At 44.5% G+C, this 19,095-nt stretch overlaps 1 protein-coding gene across 2 annotated transcripts; it reads right to left on the reverse strand.

Annotated features, from left to right (window-relative positions):
• Positions 1 to 5,777: 5,777 nt before the first annotated feature.
• Positions 5,778 to 18,013, reverse strand: LOC113537693 (B-cell receptor CD22-like). 2 transcript variants are annotated; one of them, XM_034300053.2, is made up of 16 exons: positions 17,892 to 18,013; positions 17,386 to 17,466; positions 16,741 to 17,100; positions 15,709 to 15,774; positions 15,185 to 15,418; positions 9,068 to 9,325; positions 8,699 to 8,956; positions 8,348 to 8,602; positions 7,981 to 8,238; positions 7,620 to 7,877; positions 7,260 to 7,523; positions 7,093 to 7,180; positions 6,972 to 7,017; positions 6,599 to 6,685; positions 6,419 to 6,499; positions 5,778 to 6,150 (listed from the first exon to the last, which is right to left on the reverse strand). In XM_034300053.2, exons 2-15 carry the CDS (start codon positions 17,444 to 17,446, stop codon positions 6,449 to 6,451), a joined length of 2,544 nt encoding a protein of 847 aa, XP_034155944.2. In that variant the 5' UTR covers positions 17,447 to 17,466; positions 17,892 to 18,013; the 3' UTR covers positions 5,778 to 6,150; positions 6,419 to 6,448. The 2 variants fall into 2 exon arrangements, with proteins under 2 accessions (XP_034155944.2, XP_034155945.2); XM_034300054.2 differs by lacking the exon at positions 15,709 to 15,774.
• Between the last annotated feature and the right edge of the window lie 1,082 nt (positions 18,014 to 19,095).

A 19,095-nucleotide genomic window follows, 5' to 3' on the forward strand; every position in this document is an offset into this window, starting at 1 on the left:
TTTCAGAGCATAATAATGCAAGTACACGCTTTCAAAGAGCAGTGAACTTTTAATTCTTAAGAATATTCAGCAATTGGAATGTCAAAAAAAAACCACCAGATTTTTAGATTTTTAAATCAACAGTCCACAAGAGGGAGCAATGAATAACTAGAAAACCAAACAGTGTTATAGTGTTTATTGGAAAGAACAAAACTGGCTGTTAACAAAGTGTTTTAAAATTCTAAAATTATAAGAGGAAGAGATTTAAGCTAGGATCTCAGGCCAGTTCCAGTGTTCATTTTCACAGTTTTCAGTCATAGTTTCTGTCTTCAGACAAAAATATCCTTTAAATTTAGTCAATATCTCATCATGTGATATTTATTAATTTTAGTCAGTTTTACTCTGACTAAAATGGCATTGAATATTAGTGAATGGTATTTTAGTTGACGAAAAAATGCAAAAAATTAAACCAAACATTCACACATTTTGTACATTAACTTAAACATGTATTCAAAGTCAGTCAAAGTCAAAGTCTGCTTTATTGTCAATTCTGCCACATGTTCAGCACATCCAGAGAATTGAAATTACTTTACTCTCAGACCCTAGATGCATAGCTAGCATAGATAACACACACACAAAAAAAGAAGTAAAAATACAAATGGAAATGCAAATGGATACATATAAATATAGTATAAATGTAGATCTACAAGGCACAACAGATAGAGTGCAAACAGTGCAGTTGTAAAGTGAGTAGTGCAAAGAGGTTATCAGACTGTTAAAGTGACAAAGTTAAAATGACAAAGTTAAAGTGACAAAGTAAAACTGTCAGAAGAGGTAGTTTACAGTCCAATGCTGTATGAGGTAGAGCATGGGATAATGCTGCACAGGTGACTGGTGCAGGTCCTGGGGAAAAGGGGGGGGGAGGGGGGGGGGGGGGGGGGTCAGAGTTTGTCAGTGCATGGTGCAGAAGAGGGGAGGGGAGGCAGAGCCGGGAGAGAGTTGAGCTTCCTGACAGCCTGGTGGATGAAGCTGTCCATCAGTCTGCTGGTCCTGGCCTGAAGACTCCGCAGTCTCCTCCCTGATGGCTGTAGATGTCTTGGAGGGAGGGGAGAGAGACACCAACAATCTTCTCAGCTGCTCTCACTATGCGTTGGAGGGTCTTTCGGCAGGACGCGTTGCAGGCACCATACCACACAGTGATGCAGCTCGTCAGAATGCTCTCGATGGTGCCGCTGTAGAAGGTGCACATGATGGGGGCTGGGGCTCTGGCTCTCTTCAGTTTGCGCAGGAAGTAGAGGCGCTGCTGTGATTTCTTGACCAGTGATGCAGTGTTGTCAGTCCATGAGAGGTTTTCTGTGATGTGCACAGGAACTTAGTGCTGCTCACTCTTTTCCCAGTTGCACCGTTGATAGTCAGAAGAGCATGCTAAGTGTGCGCTCTCCTGAAGTCGACAACAATCTCCTTTGTCTTCTCCACATTCAGAGAGAGATTGTCGTCTTTGCACCACCCGGCCAGCTGGCTCACCTCACTCCTGTAGTCTGTCTCACCTTTGTTGCTAATGAGACCCATCACAGTCGTGTCGTCCGCAAACTTAATGAAGAGATTGGAGCTGTGCGACAGTGTGCAGTCATGGGTCAGCAGAGTGAAGAGAAGGGGGCTCAGCAAACATTCTTGAAGGGCCCCTGTGTTCAATGTGATGGTGCTGGATGTGTTGCCGCCAACCCGTACTGCTTGAGGTCACCCAGTCAGGAAGTCCAACAGCCAGTTGCACAACGAGGCGTTGAGTCCCAGCTGGACCAATTTGTGAATGAGCTGTTGAGGGATGATTGTGTTGAATGCTGAACTGAAATCTATGAACAGCATTCTAACGTATGAGTCTTTTTTGTCCAAATGTGTGAGGGCTGAGTGGAGAGCAGTGGCGATGGCATCATCGGTCCAGCAGTTGGACAGATATGCAAACTGAAAGGGGTCAAGGGAGAGGGGGAGGAATGACTTGATGTGGTGCATGACTAGTCGTTCAAAACATTTCATTAGGATAGGAGTAAGTGCAACCGGACGGTAGTCATTGAAGCAGGAGGGGGACGACTTCTTCGGGACTGGAATGATGGTGGTGGCTTTGAAGCATGTGGGAACAACAGCCTGACTAAGTGAGATGTTAAATATGTCTGTGAAGACATCAGTGAATTCTACTACACAGTCTCTCAGTACACGACCAGCTATGTTGTCAGGACCCGGAGCTTTGCGTGCGTTGATCCTGCTGAGGGATCTCCTCATGCTGTGTGTGGACAATGTCATCACCTGGTCACCAGGAGGAGGTGGAGTCTTCTGTGTAGTGGTGCTGTTGTGTGCCTCGAAGCGAGCGAAGAAGGTGTTCAGCTCGTTCAGAAGGGATATTGTGCTGTCACAGGTCTGTGGTGGGGGCTTGTAGTCTGTAATGGTCTGTATTCTTCGCCACAGGCTCTGAGTGTCTCTGCTGTCGCTAAAACTATGAACTATCCTCCTGGAGTACTGTCTCTTAGCCTCTCTGATGCCTCAGGACAGGTTGGCCCTAGCTGTCCTCAGGTCCACCTCATCACCAGATCTGAAGGCAGCGTTATGAGCCTTCAGGAGTCTGTAGACCTCGCCTGTCAGCCACGGCTTCTGATTGGCCCGAACAGTGATGGTCTTGGTGACTGTTACATCATCAATACACTTGGTGATGTAGGCAGTGACAGTCTCTTTGTACTTCTGGAGGTCAGTGGTGTTGTTGTGGCAGCTTGCTTAAACATATATATCTGTGGTGCTGAAACAGTTCTGAAGAGCCTCTGAAGACCCCTCTGGCCACACCAGTATTTGTTTGCGAACTGGTTTGGCGACTTTAACAAGCAGACTGTATGCGGGTATTAGCATGACAGTGATGTGGTCTGAGGCATCAAGGTGGGGGAGGGGAAGGGCCTTGTAAGCTCCTCTCTGGGTGGTGTAAACAAAGTCCAGTGTGTTGTTTATCCTAGTTGGAAAGTCTATGTGTTGATATATTTAGGAGACACACTCTTTAGGTCTGCATGGTTGAAATCCCCAGCCAAGATGGGAAATGCATCAGGGTGGGTTGTCTGCTGCTCATTGATGTGCTGGTATAGATCATTCAGTGTCTCACTCCTGTTGTTGTTACTGGAGCTGGGAGGGATGTATACAGCAACGAGCAGTATGGCTGTATATTCCCTCGGTAGATAGAACGGATGGCACTTAATAATCATGAACTCCGCCAGGTGTGAACAGTGTCTGCAGACCACAACTGCGCCGCGGCACCAAGCATCATTGATGTAAGCGCAAAGCCCGTCGCTGCGGGACTTACCTCCCTTGATGAGAACTCTGTCTGCACGATAGCATGTTAGTTGGTCGAGCTGAATGGCGGAGTCCGGGACGCTGTTGCTGAGCCAGTGACAGTCTCTTTGTACTTCTGGAGGTCAGTGGTGTTGTTGTGGCAGCTTGCTTAAACATATATATCTGTGGTGCTGAAACAGTTCTGAAGAGCCTCTGAAGACCCCTCTGGCCACACCAGTATTTGTTTGCGAACTGGTTTGGCGACTTTAACAAGCAGACTGTATGCGGGTATTAGCATGACAGTGATGTGGTCTGAGGCATCAAGGTGGGGGAGGGGAAGGGCCTTGTAAGCTCCTCTCTGGGTGGTGTAAACAAAGTCCAGTGTGTTGTTTATCCTAGTTGGAAAGTCTATGTGTTGATATATTTTAGGAGACACACTCTTTAGGTCTGCATGGTTGAAATCCCCAGCCAAGATGGGAAATGCATCAGGGTGGGTTGTCTGCTGCTCATTGATGTGCTGGTATAGATCATTCAGTGTCTCACTCCTGTTGTTGTTACTGGAGCTGGGAGGGATGTATACAGCAACGAGCAGTATGGCTGTATATTCCCTCGGTAGATAGAACGGATGGCACTTAATAATCATGAACTCCGCCAGGGGTGAACAGTGTCTGCAGACCACAACAGCGCCGCGGCACCAAGCATCATTGATGTAAGCGCAAAGCCCGTCGCTGCGGGACTTACCTCCCTTGATGAGAACTCTGTCTGCACGATAGCATGTTAGTTGGTCGAGCTGAATGGCGGAGTCCGGGACGCTGTTGCTGAGCCATGTTTCCGTGAATACAAAAACACAACAGTCTCTTACAATCCTCTGAGTGGAGCGCAGTAAACGGATGTAGTCCAGTTTATTTTCCAAAGAGCGTACGTTGGCCAGTACGATGGTGGGGATCGCTGGCTTGTGTGGGTTAGCCGCCAGCCTAGCCTGGATACCTCCGCGCTTACCACTCTTCTGCTTCGTCTCACGCCGCTTGTGGCGCATCCACTGTGGGCGAGATGCAGGAGTGGGGGTTGGTGATGGAATAGACCTCCGGAGCAGACCGAGGTCATGCAGCTCTTCTCAGCGCGGAGTTCAACTCTAAAAATGTGGTTCTACCGACGTTGAGCAGAAACTCAAGACTGTATACATGCTTAAAGACAGATAGACATGATAAATATTGACAATAACACTGTGACTTACAAGATAAAAAACACGTAAACACTGTTCTGTCATGAGAGAGAGAAGCCGCAGCGTGTGCACACGCCGCCATCTTAAATATTAACTAAAACATGTGAAAGCGGTCCTTGTGGTGAAAACCTGATCTCCTGAAATAATAACATTACAATGACTACACTACTGTAATACAATATTGTGAATTCTTTCTGCTTTAGTTCTTCATTGTCCATGTTTTAGTGTGTTATTGTGGAAAGAGCAGTATATATAAATATATATACTGACCATGCTGCTGTACACAACACAAGAACACAAGAATTTCCCTCATGGGATCAACAAAGTCTATCTATCTATCTATCTATCTATTTATATATAATATGTTATATGTGTATAGGATGTGTTTGGGTGAGTTAACCGAATTCTCTCAGTTTTTGCATTCAGATGTGCATTATTATCTTAAACTTGACGAATATTCGAAGTTTGAATTTTAATTTGAAAGCCCTAGAGCAGACAAGAGGACAGAAGCAGCGCAAATGGCTAAAATGTTGGCGAAATTCATTCTTATGTAAACAAACACACTTGTAAACACAATGGGCAATATCAAGGTCAGCAAAAACGATTGAGGTCATGTCCATATATCGTACGATAAGTCTATAACGTAATTATCGTAACATACACTTATGTTATACATGTGTGTATGTTACTGACAATAAAATGTTAAAATTTTACAGTAGTGGGGCGCACGGTGGCTTAGTGGTTAGCACATTTGCCTCACACCCAGGTTTGGGGGTTCGATTCCTGCCTCTACCCTGTGTGTGGACTGTGCATGTTCTCCCTGTGTTTTGGGGTCCCCCCCCCACTTCAAAGACGTGCGCTGTAGGCTGATTAGCATTTCCAAATTGTCCATACTGAGTGAATTAGTGTGTGAGTGTGTGTGTGAATGTGCCCTGCAATAGTTTGGCACCCCTCCATGTGCCCCAAATTCCCTGTGAGAGGCTCCAGATCCCTCACAGGTCTGTTTATGTTTGGATGAGCCTCTTATCAGTCATTTTATAGATACTCCCTAATTCCACTTCACTCTGCCCACATCTCAGGCTAAAATCAGACAGATAACTCTGCTGTGAGAGAAAAAAACAAACAAAAAAACAAACAAACAAAAAAAACCCCAATGAGCTCAGATTTCATTTCAAATTTATTTATGCCATTGTTTTTATGGCTTTGCGTTTCATGTGACGGCTCTCTGGACACGGTATTACCTCACTGCTCATAAAAATTAAACAATACTGACAGATTATACATCATATTCACGTTTATTGTGTAAATCCTTAATGGCACACATTTTTGTGCTTAAAGAACAAGTGAAGCATGAGTACAGTGTATTACTTTAGCAGGTAAATATAAAACTATAATTAAAAATGGGGAAAAAAGTACAGCACACGTAGAAAAAGGATGCATACGCTGAACAGTTCAAAATCAATGCACACTCAATATATACGTGTTCATAAATGTAAAGCTCTCACTCTTCAACTATTTTAAGATAGAGTTCAATATTGATCCACAGACAGCTCAAAAACAGAACTATTCTAGCACTGGTCATCTCTCATCTCTCATCTCTCTCTCTCGACATGGTGTCGATGTTGATGATCTCGTTGTTTTCTTGCAGTCTAGAAAAAGAAATCGTGAAACAGCTTAAGGTGGAAATCTTGAGCAAACAATACAACTGATTATGTAGTTTCATAATGGAAGAGTATTAATGAGTGAGAACACATTTAATAATTTGTTCCTAAAACTGTCCTCAACCGTTTTAAACCTTTGGATTTTGGGCTTTAATAGTTTATAGTTTTCAAGAGCTCTTCAGCTTTGTACTATATCACCTGATTACTTAGTACTATATCCAGTGAAGCGAAGTGATGAACAAATGGAAGCACTCACTGTTAAAGTGTCGTAATCAGGAGAGATGGACTATGAATCCATAGCTGTGTACGTGTCATCAGGAGAACTTGGGTGAACCGTCTGTGTGAGAGAAAAAGAAATAAAAAATTTGTTCATCTTTCTTAGTGATTCCTTCCGGATCTGAATGTCTGAGTGAAGTGTGACTCTGAAGACTCTTACTGCAAGTGTGTCATACACGTCTTTGGAGGACCTGCACTGAAGATCAAGAGCTGTGTACGTGTCTTCAGTAGGACTGCAGTAAATGTTCTGTGTGAAGATTATAAAGAATATGTTTGGTGTTTTTTAGGAATTCCTCCAGATCTGAATGTCTGACTAAAGAAGCTGTACCTCAGGTTGCATTCTATGACTTAATACATAACAGCATTTACCGCTATAGCTATGTTTGGAGATGAAAAGTGCCACATTTTGAAAAAAAAAAAAAAAAAAAGCTAGAAGTCAGGCTTGTCAGACTGGAGCCTTGTGTTTCCTCATGTTCATTATGATTATCACTCTCTATTGCGCTGTTTTCCATGGAAGCATACAGTTCACTTACCTCATTAGACTTGGTATGATGAGTTGAACCTCCTCTTCTCTTTCTCCTAAAAAGTAACAATAATCAGTGGATTCATATCACAGATATTTTAAGCAAGTTAATGAAAAATACATATGCTTACCTCATACATAAAACACCAATGATGGCAAATAAACATCCACATCCAACTGTCACTCCAAGAACTACATACAGAACTACACTTGTACCCCCTGTGTGCAGACAAATATCAGTCAGCTATAACTCATTCACCTTTATCAAATCTACAAAGTGTTATAATAACTGTAATACCATTTAGAGTGAGAGCCACTGCAGCTGCTGTCTGATTCCCGTATTTATTCTGAGCCACACAGTAAAACCATCCACTGCTGTTGAACCTCAATGTGAAGCTGTAACTCTGTCCAGATCCTACAGGTGAGCTTTCATCCACTTTATACCAGGTGTAGTCATGCACAGGTGGGTTAGCATCACTGCTGCAGGTCAGAGTCACTGAGTCACTACCCTCCACTATCTCACCAGAGCGACTGATGGACACTGAGACATTCTTAGGGGGATCTGAAAAAAGGGCAATATCAGAGGTTTAAGAATATTTAAGTGAGAACCAGTGGCTCAGTGGATGTCAGCCAGCTGCCTGCACAATCAACCACTCACACAAAACATTTAAAGTCACTCCATCAGTGTATTTCTCTCCGTGTTGATTACTGGACTTGCACTTGTAATCTCCACTGTCCTCAGAGCTGATTCTGTTAATGATATAAGATTGTCCTGTTCCTATATAGGATGTTCCCTTAAACCAGGTGTAAGTCTGCACAGGTGGGTTAGCATCACTGCTGCAGGTCAGAGTCACTGAACTGCCCTCCACTATCTCACCAGAGGGACTGATGGACACTGAGACTCTCTTTGGAGGATCTGAAGAATACAAAACATTACAAAACACAAGATATTTAAGTTTTAAAGCAATATGTGTATGAATGACTGCAGGTTTTATGAACGCAAATTATGCAACACTTACACAAAATATTTAAAGTCACTCCATCAGAGTATTTCTCTCCGTATCGATTTCTGACATTGCACTTGTATTCTCCACTGTCCTCAGTGCTGATAGTGTAGATGGTGTAGGTTTTTCCTGTTCCTATAGAGGATGTTCCTTTATACCAGTTGTAGCTCTCCACAGGTGGGTTAGCATCACTGCTGCAGGTCAGAGTCACTGAACTGCCCTCCACTATCTCACCAGAGGGACTGATGGACACTGAGACTCTCTTTGGAGGATCTGAAAAATACAAAATATTACTAAACACAAAATTTTTAGGGATTAAAATCAACGTGTACCTTTTACAAATGTCAGATAGTTTTATGAACTTGAACCATCCAACACTTACACAAAACCTTTATAGTCACTTCATCAGAATATTTCGCTCCATATTGATTGCTGGACTTGCACTTATACGGTCCACTGTCCTCAGAGCTGATTTTTCTAAAGGTGTAGGTTTTTCCATTGCTTTTATATGATGTTCCTTTAAACCAGCTATACTCCACAGGTGGGTTAGCATCACTGCTGCAGGTCAGAGTCACTGAACTGCCCTCCACTATCTCACTAGAGTGACTGATGGACACTGAGACATTCTTAGGGGGATCTGAAAAAAGGGCAATAACGGTGGTTTACGAATATTTAAGTGAGAACCAGGGCCTCAGTGGATGTCAACAAGCCATGCACACAATCAACCACTCACACAAAACATTTAAAGTCGCTCCATCAGAGTATTTCTCTCCATATTGATTACTGGACTTGCACTTGTACTCTCCACTGTCCTCAGAGCTGATCTTGTTGATGGTGTAGGTGTTTCCCGTTCCTATATAGGATGTTCCTTTATGCCAGGTGTAGGTGTGCACAGGTGGGTTAGCATCACTGCTGCAGGTCAGAGTCACTGAACTGCCCTCCACTATCTCACCAGAGGGACTGATGGACACTGAGACTCTCTTTGGAGAAGCTAAAACACACAAGAAGGAAAGGATACAAAGGAAACACTTTTCATTATCTTTCAGTTTACTGAAGGTCAGGAAGGTATATAATGGACCATAGTGAATCGTTGTTAACTCACACAGGACATTCAGAGACACAGCAGTAGAGGACTGTTGTCCGTGTTCATTTCCAGCCCGGCACGTGTAATTTCCACTGTCCTCAGAGCTGATAGTGTAGATGGTGTAGGTTTTTCCTCTTCTGATATAGGATGCTCCCTTATACCAGGTGTAGTTCTGTGCAGGTGGTTTAGCATCACTGCTGCAGGTCAGAGTCACTGAACGGCCCTCTACTATCTTACCAGAGGGTCTGATGGACACTGAGACTCTCTTTGGAGGATCTAGAGATAGAAACACAAACTGCAGAGTATGAAGGGTTTTTCTTTATTAATAACCAAACTATGAAATCCATCGTTAATTACTGAAAAATGTCATAAAATCACAAACTTTTGATTCTTTTGGTCCTGTTTGAGTTTGACAGAAGTGATATTATTTCATTTCCACTTTGTCAAAAAATATTTTGTCCGTATGTGACATCATTATAGAGGTGTGGCCTGTGCGATTTTTGGTTTGTCAGAATGTTACTGTACAACTTTGCAAGCATGCTTATTTGCTTGTATGGATCAATGTTAATATTGCAGGAATGCTAGTATCCAAATATTTTAGTACCAAAGTATGCTAGTATCCAAGTAACTTAGTGTGCAATTTTTGCTAGTCCGCTGTTAGCTGCTGTGCAAGTATGTGAATATGTGATGGTGGGCGATTGGCCTGCGCACAAAAGGTGCACATCGCTCCTCTCACGACTGCTGGCAGGGTACTGAAAGGACAGCGCCACTTCAGCACCCCTATTGTTTTGGACAGCTGGAGTGCGCGTGGCCGCAGGGGCTGATGGGTAATGTAGTTCCACGCCACCATTACACATAATTAAAGAGGACACAAAAGATAAGTTTATTACATTAGCATGTAATAGAAACTGATAAAATTGAAGACTAATAAGTTTTAAGCAATTTAAAAAATGCTGATTATGGTACAAATAGATCTCTATATAATCCCATGTTCACCACTTAAAGGAAAAATATACATTTTTACAGATGTTCAGTTCCTAGAAATAATCTCAGTAAGAAAGATTCTCAGAATTAAGATTATATTTCTGTAATAAAGTTGGTTTTATATTTAATATGAGTCGCATGTATGTGTAATAAACAGATTAATTGTTCACGGCTAGCAGACAATCTCTGCCGTAGCAGCAATCTACCCTCCTGGAGGAGCCGGAGGGACATAAAAGGAGCCCGCAGCAACACAGCGGGGAGGTAGGAGAAAAGCACAACGCCACTAATTGTTGTCTCTCTCGCTCTCTCTCTCTCTCTGCTTTCAGAAGGCGATGTCAGCAGGGAAGATGCTCCCCTTCTGCCTCCGGTGGCGGCTGTGACTCTCTAAAGGCTGCAGCTGTTAACCCTCCGTCTTCTACCAGTGCTGCTAAAAAGGGATTTCTGCATCAACCACGGAGACCACCCCACCCACACTCAACCTCACCATCCATACTTCCCTCATGGACTTCCCTTGACTTGACTTGACTTGTTTAAAATTTTGCAGCACGACATCTTGTAAATAAAAGAGCACGTTCCCCTGAATAACAACCTCTCTGTGTTGTGTTTCATTGTCAGTAAAGGTCTCGCCTGTCACGGGGTAGAGGATGCAGGCGTCACAGCACACAGAGAGTGGCATGGATAACTTCTTCCACCAGTTTTTGCAGATGAGCCTACAGCACCAGGCCAACACAGAGGAGCTGGCCCATGGACTCCAGAACACCGCCAAAGAGCTCCTGGAGTTGAAGAAGACAGTCAGCACGGCTGTAGCCCCTCCCAACAGGAGGCCCAGAACCTCTTGTCCAAGCTTATGCCGGATGAAGACCTCAAAGAATTCCTGCTAACCTTTGAGCGGGTCACTAAGCACAAAAACTGGCCAAGAGAAGCTTGGGCCCCAGCCCTCACTCCACTCCTCACAGGGGAAGACCAGCTAGCCTACCACACCCTGACGGAAGAGGAAGCGGCTCACTAGGACTGGGTTAAAAGCAAAATCCTTGTATGCTGTGGCCTTTCCCCAACCAGCGCAGCAGCAGAGCTCCACAGGTGGGTCTATAACCCCAAAGCCACCCCAAGAAGCCAAATGGACAGCCTGCTGAGGATCGTGAAATGGTGGGTCCAGCCTGCCTCTCAGGCCTGCTGCCGAGAGGGTGCCTATGGACCAGTTTCTGAGGGCTCTGCCACCTCAGGTGCGAAAAGCCATGGGGATAAGAGGAGCCCAACACCTCCGAGAGATGATAAAGGCAATTGAGTGAGCAGTTGCTATGTTGGAGATTGGCAGGGGCGAACGGTGAGAGTTTCCCCGTCCTCCACCAGCTTGGCACCTGGAACATCTAGCCCTGTTGAAGGGGAGGCCCAGGCTCTTAAACCTATGGGACGCCGCAGGACGTGTCCATGCCCACTGAGCCGGACCCCACCACCGCGTGACCCCTAGATAAGCCCTGGCTGGCCAGATGTGCACTCCATATGGCGATTACTCCCAACCTACCCACTATTAGTGTGAAGGTCGACGGCCGCCGTTAATGGCACATTTGGATTCAGGGAGTACGGTGACTCTGGCCCGGCCCTCCGTTCTCTCAGCACCCAAGCCCTCAATACCCTAAAAGTGACCTTTGCCCACAGGGACGTTCAGGAAATCCCAGCTTCCCAAGTCACACTAAAGCACCAACAGTCCGAATCATCCCCGAACTCCCCGTACCCCTGCTACTGGGCCACGACTGGACGGGATTCCTGTAAGCCAGGGCAACGTGGGTAACGAGGAAAAGGCAGGCCAGGACAAAGTGGCCAAGGATCTGGCAGGCCTGCTTAGCACAGGACAAGTGCGACACCGGAGTGACCTCAACAGGTGAGTCCAATCCCCCTGCTAACCCTGTCTCTACTGTGTCTACCCAGGTCCAGCGGGCCTGCTCCCATGCCCCTGATCCCTCTCCCCATCATTGGCGTCCCCTTCGAGCAAATGAGCATGGACCTCGTAGGTCTGCTTCCAAAATCTGTCCGGGGTCATGAATATATACTGGTCATCGTGGATTATGCCACCAGGTACCCCGAGGCAGTTCCTCTCAGGAACTGCCTGGGGTAACATCACCTGTAACATCGCCCGTGAGCTTGTGCTCCTGTTCATCCATGTGGACATCGCAAAGGACATCTTCAGGGGCCAAGGTACGCCATTTATATCTAAATTAATGATGGATCTGTGTCGGTTGTTGCAGGTTAAGCACCTGTGGACGTCCGTCTACCACCCACAGAGGGATGGTCTGGTGGAACACTTCAACCAGACTCTGAAGAGGTCGGTTCACCGGGGTGGTAGACGAGGAGGGCAGATACTGGGACCTGCTTCTCCCCTACGTCCTTTTCCCTGTCCAGGAGACTCCCCAGGCATCCACCGGCTTTACCCCATTCGAGCTCCTCTTCGGATGGCGACCACGGGGATTGATGGACTTGGCCCGGGAGGCGTGGGAAGAGCAGCCCTCCCCCTTCCGCTCCCTCATCGACTATGTCCAAGAGATGCAGGAGCGGATAGATCGTGTCTTGCATATGGAGGCTGCACAAAGAGAGCAGAGGAGGGCCTATGATCGTCCTGCTCAGCCCCGAGAGTTTCTCCCTGGAGACAAGGTCCTCCTCCTTCTTCCAGACACCTCCTGTAAGTTCCTGGCACCGTGGCAAGGCCCCTACATGGTCCTCAAGAGGGTGAGTCCTGTAAATTACAGACTGCAGCAACCAGGTAAGCGAGCAGACAAGCAGATTTACCATGTCAACCTGCTAAAAAAGTGGACTGAACCTAACCCCCATGTGTCTACTTTCACTCTACCTAACACAGATCTGTCTGATCGTGACTTAGTCCACCAAGGAGTGGAGCTCATGCCAGCTCAGTCTCAGGAGCTGACAGAGTTGGTGGACCAGTTCACTGATGACTTCTCCTTCTTCTGGTCCACCACAACATCAAATCTCTGCCAGGAGTCATGGTGAGACAGCGGCCCTACCGCGACCCAGAAGCCATCCATCAGGCAAGTGAGGAAGAGGTCACCCGGATGCTCAGAGATGGAGTTATTGAAGAGTCGACAAGACCTTATCAAAGGATACTGGCAGGTGGCCCTAAGCCCAGAGGCCAAGCCAAAAATAGCCTTCACTACCTCTGGGGAACACTGGAAGGACCGGGATCACCCCTTCATTATGCAGCAGCCTATATAGACAATGTGGTAATCCATTCCTCCACCTGGTCCAACCACCTCTACCACCTGAGGGCCGTGTTGGAGGAACTCCAGAAGTCTGGGATAACTGCCAACCCAAAGGGGTTAATGGAGGCACAGTACCTGGGGTACCGCATTGGCCAGGGACTGCTAATGCCTCAAGAGAAGAAGATTGAGACAGTGCGTCAATACCCAAGACCTACCTCCAAAAAAGGCACAGGTATGTGCCTTTTTGGGTTTGGCCGGTTATTACTGCCGTTTTGTCCCTAACTTTTCCGCGATTGCCTCTTCCCTCTCTGATCTCACCAGGAAAGGCCAGCCGGACCAGGTGCAGTGGAGTCGGGAGGCAGATAAAGCCTTCAAGACACTGAAAGAAGCATTGACGAGCTCGCCCTTCCTAAGGAACCCTGACTTCACCCTCTCCTTCATGTGCATACCGATGCATCCGAGACAGGGCTAGGGGCGGTCCTGTCTCAGGTCTTCGATGGGGAGGAGCACCCAGTCCTCTACATGAGCCAAAAGCTGTCCCCCACAGAGCATAAATACGCCACCGTGGAGAGAGAGGTTTGGCCATCAAGTGGGCCATTGAGGAGCTACGCTTCTACCTGGCCCGAAGACATTTCACCCTAGTCACAGACCACGCGCCTCTTCAAAGGATGTCCAAGGCCAAGGACACCAACGCCAGGGTCATCCGCTGGTTCCTCACTCTCCAGGACTTTGACTTCTCAGTGGAACATCGTTTGGGGGCACAGCATGGCAATGCAGATGGGCTCTTCAGGTGCTACTCAATCTGGGCCCAGCACTCACTGACAGTAGGCTTGGTGCTTGGGGGGAGGCACTGTGACGGCAGGTAGGCGGCCTGCGCACAAAAGGTGCACATTGCTCCTCGCATGACTGCTGGCAGGGTGCTGAAAGGACAGCACGACTTCAGAAGGTGACGTCAGCAGGGAAGACGCTCCCCTTCTGCCTCCGGCGGCGGCCACAACTCTCTAAAGGCTGCAGCTGTTAACCCTCCATCTCCTACCAGTGCTGCTAAAAAGGGACTGCCACACCGACCATGGAGACCACCCCACCCGCACGCAACCTCACCATCCACGCTTACCTCACATTTAAAATTTTGCTGCACGACATCCTGTAAATAAAAAAGCACGACCTTTCTGTGCTGTGTTTCATTGTGTGCAAAGGTCTCACCTACTTGCTTTATTTTATGCAGTTATACCTGTATTGATGTATACAAGTACTCAAGTATAGGAGTATTTAAGTACACAATAAATCTAGTAAGCAAATATGCCAGTGTGCATTGCTGCAACTAGGGGTACTGTGGAGTTTATCCCAGGTCAGCCAAGTTGTCTGGGTAGCTAAGAAGAGAGGAAGTCCAGGATCAGCCATAGCTGTGCAGAGAGAGCATGCCCACTGTAATTATTGACATTATAGTCACGTGTTCACTGCAGTAAATGTTAGGTTTTAATTCACGGCATTGAGGAATGGGTGATCTTGGTTCAGAAAAGGAAATTCTTTATATAGGTGGAGTAGCAATATATCATTTCAGTGAGAGGTGCGAGCCCACAGCATTTTTAGATGAATAATCAAATTCTCTCAGTTTATCCTGGGAGTGCTGGGTGCAAGGCTGGGATAACAAGCTGGATGGGACACCAGTTCATCTCCCCCCAAAAAAGTGTAAAAGTAAATTATATTATATAAATAATAAAATATTATATTACATTACTTTTACACACTGAGCCAAATCAAGGAAAAATAACTACAGGAATATAAGAAATATATTAGATATACATGTCTGTGTATGTGTGTGTTACTTTGCTCTTTGTTACTGCTTCATTAGTGATGGGATGCAGTAACAGTTTACATGTGGATTCAGCATGAACTTTTAGTGTTGCTAGTTTTAAGAGTGAATAAATAAATCTGTACTTACACTGGACTTCAAGAGTGACATCACAGGACTGACTATCTTGTACAGCACAGCTGTATCTGCCTACATCGCTCTGTCTGACTGATGGCAGACGGAGCAGGTTAGTGGAAGAAGATAATCGACGTCCACTTCTGTACCATATAAGTGTTGTATTGCCACTCAGTCTGTTCCTGGTTTTACAGGTGAGAGTGACTGCATCTCCTTCAATCACTCTATCAGGAATCTGTACCTCGAGCTCTGTGGAAGACAAGAAAGGAAATAGATGAAACATGCAGTAGAGTCTCTGGGGATTATTGTCTGTTCTTCAAATCAAAAACCAAATTTTTAGTTTGTTTTCTTTAGTTAAGCAAACATTTACAATGAACTTTACTCAAAAATTGATGAATGACGCCGACTGTGTTTGTATGTAAAACAAACACAGTCGGCCTCATTCATCAATTTTTCATACAACAGTTTCATAAATGCTGATTTTCTCCGTATTGGTGTGTGTATGTTGATAAATGTATGTTATGATAAATGGCAGTCACCCGTAAGCTGACATCCACAAAACTCCACAAAAAGGACAAGTTCACAGAGCAGCAAGTACAAAATGGCTACAGCCAAAAAAAAGAAGAATTTCTGTGAGCCAGAAGTTGAAGTACTTTTAACTCGCATCTATGAGAATAAAAACATATTATTTATCAGCATATCCAGAAGAGTCACAGTACCTGCTAGGGCCAAAATATGGAGAGAAATTACAGAGGTGAATTCAGTGTTGTCCATCCAGTGCAATACAATTCATGTCAAAAGAAAATGGTCTGACACAAAAATTGAGTCCAAAAGAAGTATTACTGCTAATTGAGAGAGTTTCCCTGATACTGGGAGTCAAACCATGACAAAGCTTTTTAAAATTGACCAGATGCCGCTGCAAACAGAACCGACTTATAAGCCAGCTTTCATCCTCTGGAAAAAAACAAAAATCATACCGGTCTCTAAATATCTGTTGCCTCCTAAAGGCATCATATGCTAACTCCTCCAGTAATATCAATTCTGCCATTTACACCACTTCAGCTTACAGCTACCATCTGCACAGACCAGCGCATTTCATCTAACTTGAACAACTAGACTTATTTGTCTTAAAATGAATAAACAACTAGACTTATTTGTCTTCAAATAATAAAATCAATTTGGGTTGACTTGCTGTCTTATGTCATCCTGCTGGTGGCATGCAGGAAATTAAAGTTTCCAATTAAGATATGTTTTCAGTTCTGAGGCTGAATTCAGTATTACAATTCAGTATGACTTCATATTAAAGAACAATAGCAAAAAAAATATAGCATTGGAACATAAAAGTTACAGACGTGAGTGTGACCCAGCAAGGCAGAAGAACTGGAGCAATATGTCTTCTAATGTAATTGTAGCCTTTGTACCCTGCTTGTGTAAATTCTGCCCCACACCTATGTGCTAAGCAGTGTTTATTCCAGGTGAGATAACGCAAGACAGTGAATTTGTGTTACTGGAGGAATCTGACACACTAATGAAAAGTACAGCGTGTTGTTATTTCAGCTGATGAGGCTTACCTGTGACAGAAAGGTCAACTCCATCTTGACCTTGATACTTTCCTCCAGCAAAAGTTGTTAAAAATCTGAAGTAGTATTTGCCTTGGTCCTGTTCTCTCACATCACTCAGTCTGAGACTGCAGTCACGCGGTTTGTCTCCGAGGTACTGAACCCTGCCTCTGTACTTTGGGTCTGAAGTCAAATCAGGAGGCTCTTTATCTGTAACCAACTCTCTGCTCCAGATACCTCTCTCAAATGTGTAACCAGCTGGATATGTGTATCTGCAGCCCATGGTCACTGTAGATCCCTTTAGAGCACAGATAGACTTTGGTGTGTAATACACATCCCAGTCCTGAGAAACAGCAACTCCTGCAGCAACTCCTGCAAATGCAGAAATGTGTTGATAATGCATATACGGGTCTCAGACAGTAGGAAAGCCTGCGTGAAGTCACATAAATGTATGTGTTCATAAAGACACACAGTGAGAAGCTCCACAGAGAATAGTCCTCATGCAGTACAGCGAGGGGGAGAAAGCAGAACTTAACACAGAACTGCTGATGCTGAACAAACACAAACAGCTCAAAGGACAAGGATATATATGTATAACTATAGACAGGCTTATTGAAGTATTTACTGTGAAATGATAATGTAACAGCTGTAACTGACCTGAAATCATGAGCAGAAACAGTAGAAAAAGGGGAGGAGTCAATCTGAGTGACATCATCATCAGAGCTGCCTGTATATTTACTAGATATGGAAAAATACTGTTCAGTTTTAACATCATAAAACACCCTTAACACCGCTCAAAGTGCTCATAAATGTAGACAACATTCAATGGCCAGAGGATTGTCATGTACTTGTTCAGTGTGAAAAATATTTCGAAATCCTGTCTATAATATGAGATACACGCATGTACACGCAAATCTTAAGTAATATACTAGATGGATATACTGATATGTGACTTGCTTCTTTTTTTTTAATTGTTTATGTGAATCTGGGGAACTGATTCACAAAGACGTAGTAAGAAGAAACACAGTGTGGCAAAAAGGAAACGGCAATACAGTCATGAATTACCAAAGGAAAAAAAAAACGGCATTCATCTTAGAATTAACTCAAAGACAAGGTTTTATTTCAATTAATAATAGAATAAACTGCTAAAAAACTTTTCTGACCTCATTAAATGAAGTTCATCTCCTGCATCCAGATATAAAAAACAGAAATAACAGAAGTGGCTCTGAGGGTTTAAACAGTCAAACTGCTGGATTTGGTTCAAATCTGGTGCTATTTCCTTCCCACGGAAATTTTTGCTGGATAAGTCCCTCCTTCCTCTGTAATGTACGATATTAAACACACCCAAATCACTTGTGTTCAAAACTCTTCTTTCATTTTTACCCTCTGTTTTTTGAATATCTACTATTTGCCTTATTGAAAATACAGTAACACATACACACACACACGCACACACACCCACACAGAGATATACACACATATACAGTCAGGTCCTGAAATTTGGACAATGACAGAGTTTTTGTGATTTTGCCTTTATATACTACCACAATGGATTTTAAATAAAACAATGAAGATGTGATCGAAGTGTAGACTTTAAGGTTTATTTTAAGAGCTTCCACAAAAATATACCATTTACCATTTAGGAATTACAGCCGTCTTAAACAAAGTACCTCCATTTTCAGGGGCTCAAAGGTATTTGGACAAAGTGACATAATTGTAAATATAACCATAATTTTAATACTTGGATGAAAATCCTTTGCAGTCAATGACTGCCTGACGTCTGGAGCCCATGTTCTCAAAACTCAAATTCTGAGTTTCCTCCCTGGAGATGCTTTGCCAGGCCTTCACTGCAGCCACCTTCAGTTGCTGCTTGTTTGTGGGTCTTTCTGCCTTCAATCTTGTCTTCAGTAACTGAAAAGCAGCTCTATTGGGTTGAGATCAGGCGACTGACTTGGCCATTGAAGAATATTCCATTTCTTTGCCTTCAAAAAGTCTTGAGTTGCTTTCGCAGTATGTTTAGGGTCATTATCCACCTGCACTGTGAAGCCGAGTCCTGTCAGTTTTGTAGCATTTGGCTGAATGTGAGCAGAGAGTATAGCCCTATACACCTCACATCATCAGTAAACACCAGTGAGCCCGTTCCATAACACTGCCTCCACCATGTTTGACATATGATGTGGTATACTTTGGATCATGAGCTGTTCCTTTCTTTCGTCATACTTTTCTCTTGCCATCATTCTGGTACAAGTTAATCTTGGTTTCATCAGTCCAAAGAATCTTATTCCAGAACATGGGAGGCTTTTTAGATGTTTTATGGCAAAGTCTAATCTGGCTTTCCTGTTCTTGAATGTTACCAGTGATTTGCAC

This window comes from Pangasianodon hypophthalmus, chromosome 26, assembly GCF_027358585.1.
Source record: "Pangasianodon hypophthalmus isolate fPanHyp1 chromosome 26, fPanHyp1.pri, whole genome shotgun sequence".
NCBI lineage: Eukaryota > Metazoa > Chordata > Actinopteri > Siluriformes > Pangasiidae > Pangasianodon > Pangasianodon hypophthalmus.